This window comes from Pelobates fuscus, chromosome 13 (assembly GCF_036172605.1).
Source record: "Pelobates fuscus isolate aPelFus1 chromosome 13, aPelFus1.pri, whole genome shotgun sequence".
NCBI classification, from domain to species: domain Eukaryota; kingdom Metazoa; phylum Chordata; class Amphibia; order Anura; family Pelobatidae; genus Pelobates; species Pelobates fuscus.
This window is the reverse complement of record NC_086329.1, coordinates 33,935,614-33,960,116: the sequence shown is the minus strand read 5'-3', so window position 1 is coordinate 33,960,116 and position 24,503 is coordinate 33,935,614. Positions and strand designations below refer to the sequence as shown.

The window sequence follows — 24,503 nt, the reverse complement described above, 5'->3', positions numbered from 1 at the left end:
CTGGTATGCGATAACATACTCACAATGTACCGAGCTATAGCTAGCTCTAGCATCAAGCGCGTGTAGTGGTACAATCCCCACCGCAGGATATAATGTGAGTATCCTCATTCTTGAGAGCTCAGCGACAACTGGGGCTCAAATGACTATAAGGGGTAGGGATGTGGCAATAGTGCTCTACGGAGATAAAAACAGTGTGATCAGAATATAATAAAATATACTCACAAATTAGAGAGCAGGCCAACTGCTCTGTGGTATCAGCTTTGGTGGTATGATCTCCACCTCAGATTTATTTGGAGTGATGATAAAAAAAAAAAAAAGTAGGAAACGATAAAAAAAATAAGAAAATAAAAATATAAAATAGTTTAAAGGAATTTGGCACAAACCTTGGTATATTGTCTGAAAAAAAAGGTTCCTTTATTGTACATATATACAAAGTAAATAAAACATCCAATAATCCGTTTCGCCACGGAGGCTTAATCAAAATGGGGTAAGAACAAACATCCTGGCTTATTGAGAATTTATAGGTGAAAGCTAATTAAAATTGGCACCAGAAATAGAATCATAGGTAGCCAGCCAATCAGAAAAATTGCTTAATACAAACTTGAAATAATGTCTAAAATATGAAAGAGGTAAAAATTAAACTTTATAAAATGAGGATTGTTATTAAATTAAAATGATATTAGAACGACTTAATGATACTGAAGTGTACGAAAAACTCCCTTCAGACCCCACACAAAAATACAGAGTATTTTATCTTCCCTTTTAAACAGTGGCCTAGAATCTAATATTTTAACCAAGCAAGAATTTAACTATGTTAACATAAAATTCCGAAAAATCCCCGTTATTTATTTTTTGCCCAAGATACATAAAAATGAAACAAAACCCCCGGGCAGACCAATCGTGTCAGGGATTGGTTCCTTGTTGTGTAACCTATCCCAATACCATCCGTTAAGGAGATGAGATCTTTTTTAAAAGACTCCATGTCACTTATAAGGTTTTTAAATAATTTTACATGGCAGACAAATTTTATGCTAGTGACATGTGATGCAACATCTTTATATACTATTATCCCTCAAAATATAGGGTTTTTGCTGTCAAGCTGTAAAACGTGTTCTGTCTGAGAAAAAAAGAATTCCAAATGCCCAGAAAGATTTTCTTACAATTATTATTTTTTGTTCTTTTTAATTCTTTATTTTTATCTTAATGGGTACAGCAAATAGACAGTAACTTTTGGCTTGCGCAGAAGCCGTAACATGAGTATTTTTAATATCACATAATACAAATACAAGAAAATTGAGAGAAGGTTTTTTACTGCTTATAGCCAGGCTGTTAAGCAACTTAATGGAGCCCTTACTTATCGAAGACTACACTTGCCCTTAGGCTTCCCTGTTCCTCCAGCGTTTGAATCACACCTGGCAGAAAATAAAAACCTCTTGCCCTTGAAAAACAGGGCCTGGAGGCGGGAGTTGCATTGTCGGCCGCAGGCTCGGGTAGCAATCCAGGCTTCCCCATGTCTCCTGCGCACATGACGCCTGCCATCTTGATTGCGGCTGTCGTGCCCCCCAACCTCGGTCGCTGCATCAGAGTCTGGGCCTTGGGGTGAGAACCGGGATAACCCCCCGGTCCATGGGGGCGGGGGGACACCGGGCCGGGTCCGTTCAGGGTCATGGCTCAGGCTGGGTATTGTGTTGCAGGATAGCGGGGCAGCGGCCGTCTGCCCCGCTCACCGCCGGAGAGGGCCTCAGTTAGGGCAACGATGATCTCTCCTCCAGGGGACTGAAACTCAGTGAGCCAGCCTCTCCCTGGTTCCAGTCTCCCCTCAGTGTTAAGGGCCTTCGCTGCTGGTCTGTAATTAAGTTGATTTTCACAATTTTCATGGATATAAGCTTGTATGCAGCAGGAGCTAGTCCTGCTTGCAACCGTTCAGCTTGGCGGTCTGGCACCGCCCCCTGGTGACAACATTTTTTGGGGACCAGGCTGTGCATATATAGATCTTTGTTTTTTAAATGTGTTATTTGTAATAGCATTCAAGCTTTTCTGTAAATATATATTTATAGTTGATAAATAGATCTCTTAAGCTGAAGGAATAGTGCAAGTAAATTGTTTGTTTTATAATATTTTATAATATTTTTTGGGAACTTGTTTTTCTATGGAAATTACTATAAACCACGGTTTTAAATTAGTTTGTATGTATAGAAATAGATGGTCTTGGATACTGGTATCAAAATTTATTTTGTTGTTTTGTTATTTTGTTGGAACACATGACATTGCGACAGGATAAGCCCTACTGCCAGGAGATGGAATGCATACTGTTGTTCTTGGAGCGTGATGACATCATTGTTGATTGGAAATGAAGGATTGCAATCAGCTGGAAGGAACAACCAATCAGAATGGATTCAGAATAATTAAGAGTTTAAAAAGGACACTAGATGGGAGGAGGGATTTGTATTTGTTTTTGTACTGTGTGCACATTTGAATAGTCCCAGACGAAACGCATAGGACCACTTGCATGATTCTTTTAACTACCCCTGCTGTTTTTACTTCAATGTAAGTGAAACAAATACCATTTATAATGAGACTGAATACTGATCTGGAACATTAGATACATCCATTATTGGAGCATTACCTAGAAGGCACGCATTTGGCATACAATTGGAAAATACCCACTTATATTTATTTATACACAATTTATTTTTTTTCATATACAAATTGTGCACAGTTTGACTTTGGTTTTGATTGTCAAATAACACATATAATTTATATATAAAAAATCTGATTGAATATTCCCTGCAATTTGATTACTTATGGATATAGTTTTATAGTATTTTATGACTTCTGGTGCTGTCCTTTTTGCCAAGAGGCCATGTTCTCAGCTTCTGCTGAATCTGGCAAACATACCAGTTTTGGAGCCGTGGAGTGTCCCTTTAATTAAGTCTAGAAAGCAATGCAGTATGCCAGCATGCCAGCCTGTAATATGAAGGTGAGAATTAGGTGATTTTATGCCAAAATAGGTCAATTGGAGATTTTTTCTTATACAGCTATTCAGGCCTAAAATGATCAATTTGCTTGTCAATCATCCACAATTACTGACTTGTTAATGACCCAATTGAATACAAATATGTATTCATAACACTTTAGTATTGGACTACCCGCTTAGGTGTCTGCCCCTTCCCAATGGAGTAAAAATGTATTTTGCTTACCTTTTCCCCATCGCTGCGCTGGTCTTGCCATGGCTGGCTCCGCCTCCATGACTGAGATCTTCAGTCTTGATGATCTCAGCCAATATAATGCTTTCCCATAGGAAAAACGCCATGCTGCGCCAGTCAGCATATTCTCATAGATATGCATTGAATCAATGCTTTTCTATGGGGAGCGTTCAGCGTCTCCATGCAGAGCGTGGAAACTCTGAATGTAGGTGCTGCATGCAGTGCAACAAAGCGATATAAAGCACCTCTCGTAGACGTCTGAGTGACTGCCACAAGGATTGTTACTAGGCAGTGATGTAAACACTGCCTTTTCTCTTAAAAGGCAGTCTTTGCAGTGCTAAGTATACAGAGAAAGGATACATTAAGCTGTATTTGTTCTGGTGACTATAGAGCCCCTTTAATTCAGTTGAAATACCCATGTCTTTGTGGAGGCAGGAATGTCTGTCAATCACCTGCTATAGACAACAGTGCTTTTAATTACCTCTATTCAGAGAGAGATTTAAGTCATAGTAATTTCACTGTGAATTACACATTTCTTTTAAAACATTTTTTTTTATACATTAAACTTGTGTAGGTGAGCCTCACCAGGAACTGTTTATTCTGTCATTGTGTTCTCTTTAACTGCTTAATATCCCATTGCATACCGTACCGTCTTCATAATCTTGTTTATGCATACGTAACGTCACCTTGGAATCCTGTATTTAGTGTTCGCAGTTCTCTACTGTACGGCATTCCTCGTCGACCTGGGGTTTGTAAGGGTCACTGTTAGGATCATATGAATTGTTACTTGCCATTGGCAAGTCAAGACATTTGCACTTAGTATCAATAAACAGCGTGCAGATATTTTTTACTCTCCCTACCTATTTTCCCCGTGCAGTTTTATGCAGTCTATTTCTGTATGAGCGAAGGATTGCAAGCTGAGAAATTTGGAACAAATCCCTAACAAGACTTTTGACCTTCAAATGGGTATTTTGCTTAAAAGCTACGTTTGACAGCTTGGAGGCAAAATCAGTGACCTGAACTTGCTGAGGAATCAATATGTGCCCATTTAATTGTTTGCTGGCAAGGGTTTGGTTATAAAGCAATTGTATGTGCTATTTATAGGAACTGGCAAAATTGAGTGTTCACAGCTGTTATGGCATTTGTATTTTTAAAGGGACACGCCTTGCTGTAAGTGACCCATATTTTCATTGCATAGAGACCCAAGGATTCCATTTAGAGTGCATTGTTCTAGCCACTCACCTATTAAAAAAACAAAAAACGAGAAAAGGGAAATTAAAGGAGCACTGTAGCCGCTTTATCTCATTGAAGTGGTTATAGTGTTTGGAGTCCCTTGGCACAGACCTTCCATTGAGCATTAAAGGGAAACTCCAGTGCCAGGAAAACAATCAGTTTTCCTGGCACTGCAGGTCCCCTCTCTCTCTCCCACCCCCCAATCCCCGGTAGCTGAAGGGGTGAAAACCCCTTCAGTTACTTACCAGAGGCAGCGACATGTCCCACGTCGATGCTTTTTTCTCCGCCGCCGCTCCTCCCAGTGATTGCATTGGCCGGTGGGCGACACTGATCCTGCCCACCGGCCTGGGAGACCTAATGCACATGCGCGGCAAAAAACTGCAATAATTACACTTTCAGGGTTAAGAGTAGTGGGAGATGGCACCCAGACCACTCCAATGGGCAGAAGTGGGCTGGGTGCCTGGAGTGTCCCTTTAATGAGTTTTTAGTGCTAAACAGGAGACCCTAGCAGCTTATCCCCTCTGTGCTGCTTGGACTAATGAGGAGGCTTAATGAAGTGAATGGATATAGTGCCTACAGTGTCCGTTTAATATAAAAAATAATTAACATTTTCTGCTGAAAATCCACTAGCAAATAGCAGAAAAAGATCACGAAGAGGTTCCACCAACCAGGAGCCTCTAATTATAGTCTGTGCAGTCTGATCTTATACTGTAAATCCCTGGTCAGGTATTTGTATTATATGTAATTAAGCTCCCTATCGCAGTTCTGATCTGATGACCGGAACTGCTGCATAAGCTGGTAGTGTGGTCATGCTATACAAATATTTGTACAGTCAAAGGAAGATGTGTAGCTTCCTTTTTTTAATATCAGAGGAAAAGGAGTGGATTTAGAAGTGCTGCAATTTTTGAATATTGCTGCAATTACAAGCAACCTGTGTGCAATGAGACAATGACATGGACAGGGATCCAAAATATAAACAGACCTCTGAGGATGACAGAGCCACTTTAAATAAGTCTGTCTCTCATAATGGACAGCTTCCAGAATGATAAAGCCCTGTTGTGGGCCGAAACGTTGCTTTTCATCTGCTTTAATAAATCTGCTCACTGGATTTACCTTGAGTTCCTGGACCATCATTACTTTTCTTTATATTACGTTGTGAGGATTGATCAACCTCAGATCCCGTTGCACCCTTGGATCCAGGAGAGTGTGGCATTCGTTTCGGTAATTAATACTTAAAGAGTGAAACTATTCTGATGCTGATAGATCCGTTCACATGTTTTATTCCGATTTCATTCGGGGTTTCTGATGGTATTGATTCAGAAGGTCCTCCAAGCTCTTTGTTTTGTGTTCTGGAGCAGGCTTTTACAGAATTCATTTTGTGATATTCAATTAATATCCGGACCTATTGATACAAGGCTTCCGGTTTCAAGCCTTGGACTCAAATGGAGGGGGGATAGGCAGAACTCGACTATTTAATTCCTGAAGTTAAAATGCAAACCTACTGGCACCATAACAAATTTATTCTGAAGTTGTCTCTGTGCCCAGTGTTTTTTATGAAACTACTCCGAATATAATGTATTTTAAACTTACAATAACCACCCCCTGAAGATCTGGCAGTGATGATGCAAATTATGTTTTGCTTATATAAATGTGGCAGAGAAGCTGAAAAACACAAAACGTATTAAGACTTGCCTGTTTTTACTTAATTGCCCCAGGATGTCTTTATCTCATAGCACACTGAGAATACCGTTTTCTTTTATTTTTTTAGTGTTATTTATTAGTTCCCAAAGTTCCATGTGCACAGAAGTGCAACTAGGCAAAAACAACGCCTGCTATGCCCCTGCCAATTAGTGTGTTTTACCTTCATAAAGCTGCACCAACATGTGAAACATAGGAAAGAAAAATGTGTCTTAAATTGAGTGCTCAGCTGTAATCTAACTACTGTGTATTGCTGCATGAAAAAGCATCATCTAAGTTGTAGTTCTAAAAGATCTGGGTATCAACCTGTTCGACACCTCTGCCTTTTAGAGTGTCGTATGTAAACTGGTGCATGACAAATTCACGTTGGATATTAGCACACCACTTTAAGTCAAGAAAGCTCAAATATTAAAGTATTATACAAAACAAACATTGAGGGACAGGTGGGAAAGAAACGTGTATAATGTGAAATACATAAAAAAACAAAACAAAGAAAAACTTTTCTTCATATGACAATTCATACTTCAAAGGAATGATTTTAAAAAAATGTATTTTAACTATACATGTGTTAACATAGTATACATTATTTAGTACATTCACTAGAAAGGTTGTCTTGCGTTTTGCTATACAGATCAAAGTGTAGTCGATGTTTGTGTATATATATATAACTCCTTTCCTGATCCCGTGTACATTTCCACGCAGACACTTGCCTCTTTGGCCTTTAGAATGTTCCTCGGTTTGGGGTGCAGGTTTAATAAGGGATTGTGTGGGGAAGCTTCGATACACATTTACTTGTTTGGATCTTTAAAACAAAAATCCTCTGTAGTCATCAGCAGAGTAAACAGATTGCTGATTAAGGGACTGAGAAGGATGTCTGCAATCAGAGCGCACAACAGAAGGAAAAGGCATTAACTTAACCTTCTGAGAGGGAGCTTTTTCTGTGACGCACCAGAGTTCCAGGCTTCCCTGAGAAGAAGAAGTTTTATCTTTGCAAAGGCATTTTCTATGCTCAGCATGAACAGAATGGATCAAGAAAAAACGGAGAGAGCCAGTCTACTTTGTGTTCTAAATATAGTATTGCAGCAGGGAGCAGATAAACACCGTGCAGGACTGTGGAAAAGCTAGAAACAAAGCAGAAAAAAAACACATTCATGTACAGTTTCACCATCTAATGCCAAGAAAAGACCGAACATTTGTGTTGTTGGCAGGCTCAAGTAACCTAGAGCGTTTATTCTAACAAAATTGACAGCAAAAGCACATATTGAAGGGACACCCAAGAACAAGGAAAATGTTCCTGCAAAATTGCCCTTTAATTCCTTATATTTTTTTATCAAAAGGGAGAATCTAGGCACCATAACCTCTTTACCTTTTTAAAGTGGTTATGGTGCATGGAGTCCCAGGTTGCTTTTTTTACAGGCGGCCTCCCGAGGCTCTTCCTTCAGTGCCATACCACCTGAGATTGGTTAGATATTGAACAGTGGGGTGGCACCACAACCACTTTATTTTAATGAAATGGTTATGATGCCTCCAGTATCCCTTTGAATGAACACTCAAGCATTTTAAATAAATACAATTTTAATGCTGGAGTGTTTTGAACACTGTTTAAATGTAGGACAAAAAAGCAGTGAGTGGGTCCCTCGCCACTGCTCCACTACGCCTCCAGGAGGTCATCACTAGTGATGATCTGCCAGGGAGTATAACGTTTCTTATAGGGAATCTTTGAAACCAATGCTTATCTATGAGAAGGTCTTACTTCCAACTTGAGTAAGCACACACTCCCAGCTGCCTCATTAATAGCCATGACAAGTTAGCAAGGTGGGATTTTACAAGTGCCAATTTCTTATGAAATTGTCTTCCCTCCGCAATACATGCCAACTTTTTTTTCCTCAAAGTGCCAATACAGCAATTAAACCTGAATACTGAGGTTTAAGTTTAGAAAAAAACAACTCGTACAGTTGTCCAAACTAATTAACATCTTTTGTTTAAAAAAAAAAAACCACAAGAACAGAGTTCAATGATACAAATATTAAATATTGATATAATATTGATAAATAATATATAAAATTAAGCTTATATTTTAGTATCTTCAACAAATGCAATACACACATACAATACATACACACAGACTGCTGAATACATACACACACACACAGTCAGCTGAATACACATACAGACAGTCTGCTGGATACACACATACTGCATTGAGTGGTGTGTCGGTGAGGGCGCTGTATGTGTGGGAGGATAGGAGTGCTGCATGTGTGTTTTGGGCGGGCAGGTGCCTACTCTGTATTGCTGCCGACCGGCACCAGCACCCCTCCTCCCCCCGGCGACCTATGGCTGGGTGGGTGCCCACAGAGAGGGCCATCACTGGCCTATAGTGTATCTAGAAGAAAAACGGTCATTGTTTTTCATTGTTTAAAAATGAAAGATCACATGTATTAAAGTCTCTTTCATGGTTATTCAGTAAAGTCAGAATTGTTGAGCAATGCAAAGTGAATTTTAAATGCGGGGTCAAAACAGTTGAACTAGAAAATTCTCCATGTCAGCTATGTCTCCAGTCCAGCTATTTTGAAATTCACTTTGAATTCTTGACAGTGAATAACCCTGTTTGTGTATTAATTTTTAATTCATATATATATATATATATATAAGTAAATACCTTCAGTCCATATGCTTTTGTGTGGACGGCCATCTTGATGTGCTCTTTGATCAGAATCACCAATGTATCTGTCAAGACCACGCTGAAATCCAGCGCAATGGTTAGCCAGAAAATGCACGAAAACATGGTACTTACTTGTATGAATGCATTATCAAATGAAACACAAAGAGGATAAAATAAATGTTGAGTCTTAGCACTAGAAATGAAAGGAACGCTATAACCACCCAGACCACTACATCTCAATGAAATGATCTGGGTGAAATGAAAACACAAATCAAATGAAACACAAAGAGGTTAAATATATATTGAGTCTTGGCACTAGATATTAAAGGACCACTACATCTCAATGAAATGATAAGTCCTTTTAACTCTACAGTGAGAGAAACTGTAAAGTTCATATTGTAGGGTTAAGACTGCGCATGCACATTTGGTTTCCCCGTGCTGACATCGAAAGAGGAGACTCCGCGCTGGAGTCCGGTAAGTGTTTAGAGGGTTTTTAACCCTTTCGAATAATACAAAATATACCGCACTCAAGTTGAACTTGACACGAGAGGGACACAATAGTGTTAGGAATACTACTTTGTATTCCTAATACTATAGTGTTCCTTTAAGTCCTCCTCTAGTTGCTGGCATACTGACTGCCACTAGCTGCTCTTCTACTGCACTGACAGAATAAAATGGGAGAGATTCTTCATATGTATAGATTACTTCTCCCTCTTACCAGCGTAGGATGCGTAGAGGACTTGACCGCTTCTTCATTAGGCTCAGTTAAATAAAGCACAACTGTAGGACTTGTCCACTTCATATTGTTTGTGCAAATCAATCCTTATATAGTTCTGTAATTAATAAATGTAACACACTTGTGTTGGGTAATCATGCTACCGATGCTGGGATATTTCTGAAAATGAAAGTCAAATCTCAATGCATTGTTCCTTTAAAAATACTTTTTTGAATCCGCTCCTGAATTATTATTATTTTTTTTACATACTCACACACGCTCCTCCTGGCACTAAAAAGGTTAAACAAATCTCCGTGATACAGTGTTGTTGTCTCTGTGTTGGATTTCATCTTGTACCTACATTTAATCCCCAAATAAATGCTTGTCTTACAGGCAATTCACACGTATAAAGCTGCTGTTCAGCAGCATTTTGAAATCCTCTTTCTTCCCGGTGGAAATGAATTCCTGAGCACTACAGATTCTGTGAGTCGGGATTCTGCAGACCGCACCATCATCGCATGGGATTTTGGCACCACCGCAAAAATCTCCAACCAAATATTTCATGTAAGTTTACTCAAGCAGTGATGGCTAATATTACAGTTTTTTTGGATTGCATCTCCCTTAAAGGAAACCATCTCTACTGTGGAATTTATAGCTTAGATGTAGAAAAAAAAGTAACACATTGAAAATCACCTATAGCATGTGTTAATCATTTTTTATTTTTTATATGAGATGCTCTGGTTTTCACTTACATTTAAGATTTAGCAAATTACATCATAGCCAACCTCAGACAGGGCATAGGAGGAGAAATAGAAACATTGCTTAATTTTTCCTCTTCTCTGTATGCTTTCTCTATGCTGACTGACAGGTACAACAGACAGAGCTTATAATAATGATTGACAGGGAGCACCCAGTTGCAGGATAAAGAGGTGTGGATTTCAGCATTTAATTTTGTTTCTCACAACTCACAAATACATATTTTAAAGGGACATCAGAACAACTACAGCTTATTGTATTTTTTTCTGGTGAGTATAATCATTACCTTCAGGCTTTTGCAGAGAAAATGCAGTGTTTACATTACAATCTAGGGACACCTCCACTGGCCACTCCTCAGATGGCTACATGAGGTGCTTCCTGGGGCAGTACTGCACATACCAGTCAGTGTATCCACCCTCTGCATGGCGAAGCTGAACTTTTCAATTTTCCTCATAGAGATGCATTGATTCAATTCATCTCTATGAGGAGATGTTGATTGGCCAGGGATGTGTTTGGCTTGTGCTGGCTCTGACGCCATGACAGCCTCAGTCAATCCAATGCTTTCCTATGAGAAAGCATTGTGATGGGCTCAGAGAAACACTTCTGATTATGTCAGCCAAGCAGGCTGATCAGGGGCAGAGCCAGCAGCAGCAGATGACTGGAATAAAAGTAAGATTTTACTATCTTTAGGGGGGCAAGGGGGACCATGGAGGCTAGGTGGTGGTTTTAACACTATATGGTCATGAATACGTTTGTGTTCCTGACCCTTTAGTATTCCTTTAAATATAGGGATAGTACAAAAAAGTCCCAGGGAGGGCATCAATAAACAACAAATAGATAGTGGTTTAAAAATAAATAAATATATATATATATATATATATATATATATATATATATATATATTTCAACAATCCCCGGTGCTTGTCCCTGGTGCAATATTATACAGATTCCAAATAGATAGCACTCCAGTTACTTTCTCTAACAAAGTTAAAACTTCGCTTTTAATGCTTACATAGATAAAAAAAATCAACGTTTCAGTCTGCCCCATCAAAGCCTTGATGAAAGTCTGCTGGGGCAGACTAAAATGGTGATTTTTATCTATGTAAGCATTAAAAGCTAAGTTTTAACTTTCTTGGAGAAAGTCCCTGGAGTGCTATCTATTTGGAATTTGTGTGTAAATATATATATATATGACGCACTCACTACCTCGAACTGGAGCCCAGACGTCCAGGTGTGGTAAGATCCAATAGCATCCAAGAAAAACAGGCAATAATGCAGGATGATAGAATCCACACGTATAGTTTAAAACTTAACTTATTCAGACCATAAGGTATTAAAATGGGAGAGAAAAACATCACAAAGGAAACAAATTAAAAAAGTGAAAATATCCGCAGTAAAAACGCCTAAAGTGTTTTGTGCTAAAAGCACTTAATCTTAGGCTGGCAAACTGACAAAGTTATAAACTTCAGCCGCAGCAGTCCCTTAATTAAAGAAAAAGCCTTTCACCATTACAAAGCTAAAAAATGTAATGGGCCTATATTTGGTATGGCAGTGTCAGACTCAGATTTAAGCAGACAGGCTACCGTTTTAAAAGCAATCGAATAAATGTAGTCAAATAAACAAATATATACATAAATATAAAAGTAATACATTTGCTAAAAAGTAACAAACCAACCCTGTATAGGGATTAATTATCATTAAATAGAACATTTTCTACTCAAACCATCGGGACGCTCATTCCTGATAAATCCTTATATAGTTATCAATACAAAATCTAAAATGCAGACACCAAAAATAGAAATAAAAAATTAATAATTGGGAACGTCAATTTCACTATTTACAACATGAGGTCGCCGTGTATGTATATCCACTTTACCTTTGAGCAGTTTAATTTAGACCTACCAAATTAACACAATATAATTGATATAACATCTGTAAATAATAAAACAGGGTGAATGTACTCCCAAAGATACGGGACTCCTCAAAGCATCCAATACAGGGGTTGGCATATGATGGGGCAAAATTGGTTCCCATCGCAATCCCCCATCTCTGGAGGTAGAACATACCATCAACAAAAATAGATTATGATGTAACGAAAACCAAATGGCACCCAGCATAAAAAGTTTTAAAAGCTTGTCATGCTTAGAATAACGATCCAGATTATTTTCAAAGGCGTGGATACTTTTGGATACCTTTGTCATGAGGAATGCAGTAGTATAGGGAGGGAACATCAAGCGTGACCCACCAATACCCTGGCTTCCACTAAGTATTTGATAACACTCTTAACACGTTTGGTGTCATGCATATGTGAATATAAATGCACCCTATGGGTTGTAAATGGATTACAATCATGTTCACTCAATGATCCAATGCCCGACACAATAGGTCTGCCCAATGTCACAGTACCAGGTTTGTGGACCTTGGACAGATGGTAGAATATGGGAGTGATGGCATCGGACCTTCAAACAAACAGCAACATTGGGAGTGATGACAAAGTTACCGTATTTTTCGCTCCATAAGACGCACCACACCATAAGACGCACCTAGTTTTTAGAGGAGGAAACCTAGAACAAAAAATATTATGAACAAACTGCCCCATAGTGTTTCTTACTATTGGAAAGTTTGTTCAGAATATTTTTTTTTCTCCCCTGTCCCATAGTGTTCCTTACCACCCACTCCCCTCTCCTGTCCCATAATGATCTTTAACCCCTGTAACGGACCGTTTCAGCACACAAGGGTTTAAAATCCGTTTAGGCGATATCCCCCCTTCAGATATAAAGGCAGCTACTGTAGAACACCAAACTCCCGAATTGAATACAAGGGAATGCACCAAACTCCCGAACTGCATACAATGGAATAAGGTAGCACTCCAAACTCCCGAACCGGAACCTCACAAATAGACGAATAGGAAAAGCATCCAAGCGGCTTACACTCCTAGCAATCAGTCTCTATCAGCATACAGTGAATTCCCCCAAGAACGAGACAAAGCTCCGTGTTGAGGGTCAAGCAGTGGTCTGCTTAATGGCACAAAAATAACCTTCTTTTATGACAGTTTCCCTTAGGTAGGACCACCCACAGGGTGTTACAAAATAACCAATCAAAGACGTACATTACAAAAGACACTCCCAGCATTTACACACAAAATCCTCCCCTCTGCCTGTGATATAATTACGTTACAAAATGGTTTAACATAATTATCACAGACAGTAAAAATATAGTTTTTCCGCATACACTCTAACTTTAAAACCATACATCCAATCTCCATATTTAAACTCAGCATACTTTAAACAAAAACACTCTCAAAAATCATACAAATCCCCCCAGTAGATAAAAAGATAGCCGGAAGTCCTTTATGGTCAATTTCCTGTAGAAAAATGGCTAAGTCCCATTCGAAGGCACAAACAGGTCCGTTCGTGCAAATAGCACATTAAAACAGTATGTTCGAATTGTCGAACGTACTTCGACTTTTACCGAAGTGTCGAAGTGGAGGCGACGGTAAGGGTCAGAGGTGTTTGTGTATTTGCGTAGCCGATTTTAGTTCCACGGTAATGGTGACAGTAAGGGTCAGAGGTGTTCGTGTATTTGTGTAGCCGATTTTAGATTCTTTAGCATACACCGCTGACCGCGTTCGACTAAATTAAAATGGCCGCCGCCACGTGTTCGTTTGTCGAATGGCGGCCACTTCAACGACTTCGGCACTTCGATTGCATCCGAAGTGCCATATAAACAGTGTCAATCCTTCCCCACAGTAGTTAAAGGGACAGAATGGGTGACATACACTCTGGTATGGCCGAATACTGTTTTTAAAGGGCCCAATCTCCCAGGGCCATAGTCCAAAAGCAGCAGGCGGGCAACCAGGCTTCTCCAATGCAATGTGGCGAGATTGCTCTCGTCACAACCCCCCCCCTCCCCTGTCCCATAATGATTTCTAATCCCCTCTCCCCTGTCCCATAGTGATTTCTAACCCCCTCTCCCCTGTCCCATAGTGATTTTTAACCCCCCCTCCCCTGGTCCAAGTGTTCTTTAACACCCTCCCCTTGTCCAATAGTGTTTCCCCCTCTCCACATCCAATAGTGTTCTCCCCCCTTCCCGTAGTATTCTCTCCCCCCCTTGTCCAATAGTGTTCCCCCCTCTCCTCATCCAATAGTGTTCTCCCCTTTCCCATAATATTCTCCCCCCCTCCCCTTGTCAAATAGTGTTCCCCCCTCTCTTCATCCCATAGTATTCTCCCCCCTCCCCTTGTCCAATAGTGTCGTCCCCTCTCCTCATCAATAGTGTTCTCCCCTTTCCCATAATATTCTCCCCCCTCTCCTCATCCAATAGTGTTCTCCCCCTTCCCATAGTATTCTCCCCCCTCCCCTTGTCCAATAGTGTTCCCCCCTTCCCATAGTATTCTCCCCAGCTTCCCTTGTCCCATAGTGCACTTTCCCCTCCCCTCCCCCATAGTGTGCCATAATTACTTACCTGTCTTGTAGTGTTGGCCGGCAGCACAGTGCGCACCGCGGTACTGGAACTTCAATATCAGGTTCCGGTTTCCCGCGGGACTGAAAGGAAGTGTGCACTCAGTGTGCGCACTTCCTTTCAGTCCCGCGGGAACCGGAACCTGAAATTGAAGTTCCAGTACCGCGGTGCACGCTGTGCTGCCGGCCAACGCTACAAGACAGGTAAGTAAACCTTCACATTCGCTCCATAAGACGCACAGACATTTCCCCTCACTTTTGAGGGGGAAAAAAGTGCGTCTTATGGAGCGAAAAATACGGTATATACCGCTGCATCAATTAGTTGAAAAAACTCCTGATAATCAGCCCATGGGATGAGACCTAAGACATAAATAGGTCACTTCATCTCTCAGCTGATGAGAAGCTTCATTGAGATAATCGCATTTATTGAGGACAACCACCCTTTTCTGCTTTCCATATAACTACCGTATGTCATCATCATCCCTGAGTTGTTTAATAGCCAGTTTTTCGATGTGAGACAAATTACCTCAGAAATTCCTACCCTTATATACCATATTAGCAAGGGTGCATAGCTCCTTTCCAACCCATGTGTTCCCTATTAAGGGTTAATAAGTAAAGGGGTGTATATAAAAAATACCCCTTTCTGTCTCATTAGAGATATCTTTGCCAGAAGCTCAAGGAAGCAGGCTGAAGGGTCAGTGTTAGGACCCGCTTAGGGGGGTCTGCCTTGACGTTGGCAGGCGGGCATCCCTCCAATGGCCATTGGAGCAACTAAATGACCTCCATTTGTCTAAATATACATAGGGATTAAGGAGAAAGCGCAAGTAACATTTTCTTTTCCTTTCCAACCAAGGCCTGATATAATTCAATAATTTTAACCCTTGAGTGAAAGGTACTCTTATTTGAAACCTGTTTTGAAGCGCAACTTTGACAACCCCAACATCGGAGAGCAAGGGCTTTAGAAAGAAACTGCCCTTAGTGTCTAATGACATGTGTCCGGTACATATTTATTCAAGGAAACAATAAGGAACTGCACTCTAAGCCAGGGTGCAACCAAACTGGGACTCAGCACCAGGTCCCAAACACAGTATATGTATGAAGTAGAAAAGGGTTTAGGCACTCCAAGGTTCAGAAATGGCAAGTTATTGAAGCCCAATGTCACACAATGTTTTGACCTACACGGTCTTTGTCAAGTGCTGTGTGACATTGGGCTTCCATAAATTGCCGTTCTGAACCTGCATACGGTACACATTTATTAACAGCTTGAGTCTTAGAACTATTCATCCAAACCTTCCTGGTAAAAATGACCAGAGAGGGTTAACTTGCGAACAAATCTGTTAACATCAACCCAAGTATTAAAGTTATTTGATGGGGCAAAGGTGAGATCTTTTTCCAAAACTCGAGTGGCGGCCAGGATCCTATTTAAAAAATTCAATACTCTGGGATTCTTTCCATTTGGTCACAGTAGATATTTCGTTCTTTTTCTTTTTCTTTTTACTCAAATCAGATTGATTTAACCGATTTGTGATGACTTAAACGATCCTAATGTTGAAACAATTATATTTATCTCTGATTGGCTATACTTGTGGATTATGGTAGCCCGGCGTTGTTGCCTATTTTTCCTAAATATAGGAATAAGTAATCATAATCGTAAAATAAACAAAAAAACTGGGAAGTTAGTTTCCCTTTAATCCTTTGCCAGCCTAAAGTTGTTTGCATTTTTTTAATTCTCTCCCCTGTAGAAAGATATACATTTTTTTTAATATTGCAGTCATGTGCCAGTAAAAGAATATCTGAGCATTATTTACTCTATCGAGGAAACTGGCTCCTACAAGGTTCGAGAGCCACCTCCGTAAAACCTTTATAGTACTTTACATAATAAGCGGCTATAGGAAGTCTGCCTACTGCAAAATAACATTCATTAGGAAGTAGAACCTATTAATATACTCCAGACTGAACGCTAAAGAAAGCGTTGGTTGGGTTTAGCTTTTATTGATTGTAATTCATGAGTTTTCTCTAAATGTGTATATTTGCCATTCATCAGGCCCTTGTCTTCAATTAGAAACACCACTTAGGATACACTCTACTTCCACCATAGAGAGACACACCAGAAATTACCAAAGAGACAAACATGGCATTTTTTTATGATCCAATTCATTCTGAAACACAGACGTACGTGTAGTTAAAGAATTTTGAGATCATTGTTGTTGCGAGGTGTCATGGTGGTAGTAGATTTCATTCCATATAGTTTAGTATGGTGATCCACAAAATACCAGTTCATTTTTCAAGTGACATGAAGCAAACATCTTTCAAAATATTGTATATTATATACAGAACATTTTTTTTTTTTTTGGAGAGGGAGAATGAGGATTTGCAAAGTAAGTAGTTTACCAATCATGTCTTGAGTTTTTTAGATCATGAAAGAAAGCAAAAGGCGAGGCAATTGCTTATTTGCTAGCATAAATCCGGCTTAATGGTGGTAGGAGTCTGCACTGCCCCCATTCTGTGAAGCCATTTGACCACCCAGTGCCTAGTCCCTTGTTTACCGGATTGCTAATACAGAAGCTCCACTTCCACATTAGCAATGTCAGCTTTTGGGTGATTAGAGTGCCCGTTTAGTTTTCAGATTGCAAATTTAAATATGCTGGAGACAACTTAACAACGCAGAACCGATAAACACATTTTAACAAATCTGGAAGGAGTTTATGCAAAAGACAACTATAAGCACCCAGACTACTTCATCTGAATTTTCAATGCAGGGTTTACACACCTCTAGAGGCTCTCATACTGAATAACTGAGTCAGACTTGGTAATTCAATCGATTGCTGCTCATAGAGACCATTTGACTGGTGCGGCTTGGTGTATTTACGCGCATGCACACTAGCCTCTCAATGCTTCCCTAGAGGAAGCATTGGATTGGCTGAGATCATCATGGTTGGATTGGCAGTAGCAAGACCAGAGCACTGCTGGATATAGGTAGCCAAATCTTTAATTAACCCTTCCAAGGGGGGTCCTGAACAACTAAATAGTGAGGAGAACATGTTTGCAGTCCTAAAGCCATATTGTTCCTTTAATGTGATTGATTTTCTATGAAATCCTTAATAAAATAACCACATTTCTTATGAGCTAAGCTTTTACCTCATGTGTAAACTGTTACATAGAACACGTACGTCTCTGCCTTTGATTTAAATGTGTTTGTGTTCTTCTCGTGTCCTTTTACAAGGAAAAATATATATTTTGTTGTAATAAACTGAATTTTAAAATATTTTTAATTTATTTGTTTTAGGAACGCTACACTTGCCCAAGCCTTGCCTCGCATCCGAAAGAAAGTGTCTTTATTGCTCAAACAAATGGAAACTACATAGCTTTATTTTCAAACCAGCGTCCGTACAAAATGAATAAGAAAAAGCGATTTGAAGGACACAAGGTATTACTTTGAAATTGATTTTCAATCTGGGTCAGTGGAATATGTCACTGGGAAGCTGGTTACACGGCTACATGTAAAAGTTAAATGAACTAGGCCATTCTACGAAAGCAAGGCTCAATCGATCAAAATAGTTGCAGTAACGGTCTAAATGCTAAACTGTTTAACTTAATTTGAGTGTTATAACGAGATATTGGGAGTTCCACATTTTGTGTTTCGTTTGAGTTAGGGTTTTGTGTCACCCTTTTTATGAGGGTGTACCACGTGAAATTTTTTAAAATTACCAAATACTATAATATGCAGCTTTTACCTAATACCGGAGCGCCTTAAATACAATGACTAACTACCAAAATAATCTTTCCTTTATGAAATTGCCGTATGTAATTAACTCAAAAATGGCAATTGTTTACATTGCAGATCTTAGTCTGGCTCCAGTGGCGGTCTCCCAGACAGCCACTAGAGGGTTTCCTGGATTGAAACGGACCTTTAGTATGGTATCTGACACTGGATGTCCTTGACTGGGGAGGGGGGGGCACATGAGGGAGGGATAGTGCCATGAATACTGCTTTTGTATTCTTGTCACTATAGTAGGGTGTCATAGAAAGTTACAGAGTTAAAAATACAGTGCTAGCAAATTAAATTCTCTGGACTTTCGGCCTGGGTTGGCAGGCAGATCCCTCAAATTGCAATCAATAAAATTACTTAATTATGTAAAAATATTACATAAATACCCACGTAGAAATTAAATATATATGCATATTTATATATTTGAAGTCTACGTGTATATTTATGAAATTATTTATGTAATTTTGTATATGGATATATATATATATATTCCGTATTATTTTGATTTATGTATATATAATTTCATTCTAAGTGTATTTTGGTATAAATATATATTAATATCAAAATACAGTTAGAATCAAATTTCATATAGATATAATTTGTTTTATTATTATTTTTACGTTTTAAATTTTATATATATATATATACACGTGTGTAATTTAATTATAAGTGTATTTTTATATTAATATATCTATATATTAATATAAAAATACTTAGTATGACATAGATATAATATATGTCTATATATACACATATATTTATATATATATGTACACATATAGAATGATATTTTTTTACTAACATTAACATTTTTATTTTACACATGCAGGGAGACTGCCTTAGCTGTTCAGGCTAATGCTTCATTAGCACAGAGGGCATGAGCTGCTGGGAGATTCTTGTTCAGCATTAAAGGACCACTATAGATACCCAGACCACTTCAGCTCAATGAAGTGGTCTGGGTGCCAGGTTCCCCTAGTTTTAACCCTGCAGCTGAAACCATAGCAGTTTCAGAGAAACTGCTATGTTTACATTGAGGGTTAATCCAGCCACTAGAGGCGCTTCCGCAATTCTCTGCTAGAAAATCGCATTGAACTCATGCAGCGTGAGTTCAGATTCCCATAGTAATGCTTTCCTATGGTTAGTTTGAATGCGAGCGCGGCTCTGGCCGAGCATGCACATTCGGCTCCACTCGGGAGCTGATGTCGACAGGGGTAGGAGAGGTCACCAGCCCCGAGGGAGCCCAGCCCTGGATTAAGGTAAGTGGCTGAAGGACTTTTAACCCCTTCGGCCCGCATGGGGGGGGGGGGGGGGGAGGGGAGTACCTAATAATAAATGGGTTTGTTTTCCTGGCACCATAGTGCTCCTTTAAAACATTAAAAATTGTTTAACACTGAAAGGAGGGATTGAGACAGGGAACTTCATACACTATAACCTCTTCAATGAGATTAAGCTGTTGCAGTGCCTATGGTGGCCCTTTAATGTAGTGGTTTTGATGCACAAATGCTGCCCCTTTTTTGCCTGGCAGTGGACACTTTCTAATCAAGACATTTATGTTGATGCTGTGTGTGATGACGCCGAACGCATCCAATGCTTCTCATACAGAAGCATTGAATTTAATGCATATCTATGATAAGCATGGGAGTGACAGAATTTGGCAATAACTGCACATGTGCTGTAGGTCCCCAATGCTTTGCTATGATCAGCATTGGAGTGAACCCACAATCATCAGTCATAGCCACCTCATTGAGTGAGGAGAGGTACATTTACCTACATTCCCTACAATTCTCATTTTAGTGAGTAACCCTGGTAAAATCCATTAAAAATAAATAAATAATAAATTCAGTAATCTAAATACAGTGAGGACCATTGGAATGTCATGAATAAATATTTATTTTTAATGTCCACATGTTCCGTTAATCTGATGTACATACGCATTCCTATACTTTACTTTTATGGAACACTTCAAGCACCATAAGCACTGCAGCACACTGTAGGGGTTATAGTGCCAGGAGTTACCACTCCAGGGAAAATAGTGGTATGACAAATTACTTGAGTTTCGCTTGTTGCCTCCTTGGAGCATTGCCGAGCTCTTCCGAGTGTATGTCTGTGTGTATCTGTATGTGTCAGTGTGTACCTGTGTACCTGTGTATGTGTCCGTGTTGGTATCTGTATGTGTCAGTATGTGTATGTGTATGTGTATATCTGTGTGTATTTGTTGTGTTAGTATCTGTATATCTATGTATGTCTCAGTATGTCTGTGTTCGTTTCAGTGTTGGTATCTGTATGTCTGTGTATGTGTCAGTGTGTCCGTATCTGTATGTCTGTGTATGTGTCTTTATGTCTCTGTATGTGTGTATATCTGTATGTATGTGTCCGTGTGTGTATGGGTCAGTGTTGGTATCTGTGTGTATGTGTCTGTGTCAGAGTCGGCGTGTGTATCCTTTTTTCTGTATGTGTCATTGTCGGTGTGTATCTTAATGTCTGTATATCTATCTGTGTGTCTATCTCTGTGTATCAGTATGTCAGTGTTTGTATCTGTATGTGTCAGTATGTGTATCTGTGTACACAGAGGCACACATACAGATACACTTAAAGTAATTGAGAAGGGCTGATTTTTGTTTCTTGGTAACAGGGTGCACATCACATGTTGCATTCATAGTTTGAAACAGAGCTCATTGTGGGTTTTAAGTTGTAATAATGTATGTAACAACATCTGTTGATTGTAGATTGCACAGCCCCCAGCACCACAATAGCTGTCGTTTTCAGCTTCTACAATCTATATACCCAGACATGGCTGGTTGAGGTTAATCTGAGAAGTAGTTTAAAACCACCCACAGTATCCTTTAGAATGATATTGGATTCCTTGTCTCTATAAAGGCTTAGACAGTTGTGAAAAGCTGCCATACATCAAATCCAAGTCTCTGCTACCCTAGGGATATTGACGTAGTCTGAGGTTCCGTTAGAACCATTATTTAAATTCAGGAAATGTAAACGCTGTCTGGACCATTTATTATTAATGCAATTGCAAGAACTTTTCATTAACCTGTAGTTTGAAAGAAACATTTGTGTATGTATAATTCATTTCAGATTAAATTATTTACTCAAAGATCGAATTCTCCAGGATAGCCACTAAAAATCGATTCAAACTGTTTCCCTTTACATGATGAATTCAGCACCCACAAAATAGGATAACCAAGTCATCTGGGGACAGGCAATTGCCACTGTGATTTCCTGGGCACATATTAAAGTTACTAACTGATGGTCAGTACTCAAAGAGTGCTAATCTCCAGTAAGTAGCATTCATGTGCTGCAGGAATTAAGTCAGTTTGTAAATCAAGGAGAAATCCCAAAGATATGGTACTGGCTAAACATTTCTAACTCATTTCTTTTGTTACTTACTCAGGTGGAAGGATTTGCAGTACAATGTGAATTCTCGCCCGACGGGTCTCTCATCGTAACTGGAAGTTCTGAGGGCAAAGTCTTCTTCTACAACTACCATACATCAAAACTTCTTCGATCCATCCCTGGCGATGACAGCGCTTGTGTCAGCGTCACTTTCCATCCTGTTCTCCCATCACTCCTTGCATCATCTTACTGGGATGGGAACATCAGAGTATGGCAGTAACCAAAGAGCGTGATTACATCCCAACGGAATGCTGTGTGGATACATGTATGTCTGTTGTGTTAAAGTGTGCCTGCCGTGGCACTGACAACAGAGTCCTGTAATGTAGAGCTGTTATTTCTAGCAATTCTAAGTTCAAATAGCAACAAACACTCAAAGCACTGTTACCATAACCATCACAGACCTCTGTAGTGGTTATGGTGGCAGGTGTGCCCTCCCACAGTTAGTTGTCATACAGGTCAAGAACAATTTAATCTTTTCAACCATTCCAGCATGGTTTGACACTTATTTGGCAATACCTGTGCTGCATCCAGTCTTCTATTGAACCAAACAGAAGACTGGATGCAGTGTGTGTGCCAGACTGGACCCAGGTAAATGTCAAACTGTGCTAAAATGCTAGTATGGTGCCCAGCCCCCCTCGGCACTCTTTAGAAAGGTAATAAACTTACCTTTCAGCACCGAGAGGGACTGACATGGCTTGCCCTGCCACCTTGGCTGAGATCATTTGCCCCAACCTAATGCTTTCCCATAATTTTGGAGAATTCCCAAAGAAATAGCAAATTCTAGGTTAAATTAGCCAAACTGGGGGGAAAAAAACCCAAGCTAGAATATTTGCAATTTTTCTGTCAATTCTGCACAATTCCTAATTAAGCAAAGAGCACTATAATATATATTATGACAGTTTCACAGATTTACTGATTTAGGGATACATTTCCTTAGGTGACAAGTTTACATGTCAAGAGGAGTTTTATTGCCTAGCACAGTGTTAAAGCAATATAAGGACCACTCCACCATAACAACTTTATCGCAATTATGTTGTTATGGTGCAGTAAGTCCCAGGTGCTGGCTTACCTGAGGGGGTGAGACCACAAAGTCTGCAAGACAGCACCTGATCGCCCTTCCCCTCCACTTCCTCTGAAGATTGGAGGCTTCCTGATTGCTTCATAGTAAGTGGAGGGGAAGAGCATTCAGGCCCCGTTTTCCAGACTTTAAGGTTAAACCATTCATTCATAGTTTAACCACGTCAGGTAAGACAACCCCTGGGACCGCTTTGCAGGATAACGTCATAGAAATAAAGTTGTTATGGTGCCCAGAATGGTCATTTAATTCTTTGTGTTAGGCAATAATACTCCTCTGGTTAATAATAAGGTGCCATGATCATGGACACAATCCAAATTAACTTTCAGTACGTATACACGAATGTATTTATTTCTGGTTGAAAATTATCTACTGGTTGTCAGCTGCAAGATAGATTGTACAGAAAGTATATTTTTATATTTGTAAAATATTTTAGATTTCTAAATACTACACGTTGCCATCATCTGTATGTCACTTAACTCCAGCATAATTAAACTTCTAATTAAAAGCTGTACATAAAGCAGTGTTTCTTAGCCTCTGGATTCGTACTTGGATTGCCAGATCGCTATGTATACGGTCGGCCAGCATGCCTGTATGTGGACTTGAGCAACTGGTGAGAAATCGATTAATTAATCACAGCAATACTATTCTCTATTTGTTAACTGATCTCACATCAGAAGAGCATGACCATTGTAAGTAGTGGAATTTTGTCCTTTAACCCTTTAAGGACCAAACTTCTGGTATAAAAGGGAATCATGACATGTCACACATGTCATGTGTCCTTAAGGGGTTAAAGAAACACACCAAGCACCATAACCACTACAGCTCACTGAAGTGCTTATACTGAAATAAGTGCCTTGATGCCATCCCTCCCATTTTAAGTAGAACAGTTTGACTTCTTACCTGGGGACTTCCCGATGCCATTCTCCCACCACCACTACAACTGCAGAAACTCCATGTGAGCAAACAGAGTGGTGCAAAGCTTAACTCACCGGCTGAGAGCAATAAGCTGATGCTCTACAGGAAAAAACAGGACTTTGTCAATTCCAGAGAAGGTCCTTCACTCTGTTACTTCATCTCTGCAACTGCTGGGAAAAAAAAAAGTACTTACCTGCACTGCACTTCCTTGTTGCAGTGACTCCCGTAGCCAATAGAAAAATTTCGTACACTCGGTTATTATTTTCTGATGCAGTTCTGTACGTGTGCACAGCACTGCAAACAATAAATTGCGACCCCCATTCTTTGGTGAATAAGTAGTTGTACCACCAAATAAAGCTACATTGCTGTTTGGTATTGGATCTTCCCTTTAATTAAATTATAATTCCTATCAAGATCAGCACAATATTATAGTTTTGTGCATGGCAGATTCTGTAGTCCAATGCAAATTAATAATACCAAAATTCTAATAAAATGGCTAATAAAATTGCACTAGTATTTCCAGGACAATAATTTTTAATATTACATCTTTATCACACAAAGCTTTTTTGATAAATAACCAATTAGTACTTTTTGTAATTTTCTATT

The 24,503-nt window shown here is 39.5% G+C and overlaps 1 protein-coding gene across 1 annotated transcript in view; it reads left to right on the top strand.

The window, feature by feature from the left end:
* WDR25 (WD repeat domain 25) overlaps positions 1–24,209 on the top strand; it is a 162,359-nt gene extending 138,150 nt beyond the window's left edge. The window contains exons 5-7 of the mRNA XM_063439153.1: positions 9,908–10,078; positions 18,017–18,157; positions 21,903–24,209. Coding sequence (XP_063295223.1) covers positions 9,908–10,078; positions 18,017–18,157; positions 21,903–22,124 — 534 coding nt within the window. The 3' untranslated portion in view covers positions 22,125–24,209. The remainder of the gene's footprint in view (positions 1–9,907; positions 10,079–18,016; positions 18,158–21,902) is intronic.
* The last annotated feature ends 294 nt before the right edge of the window (positions 24,210–24,503 follow it).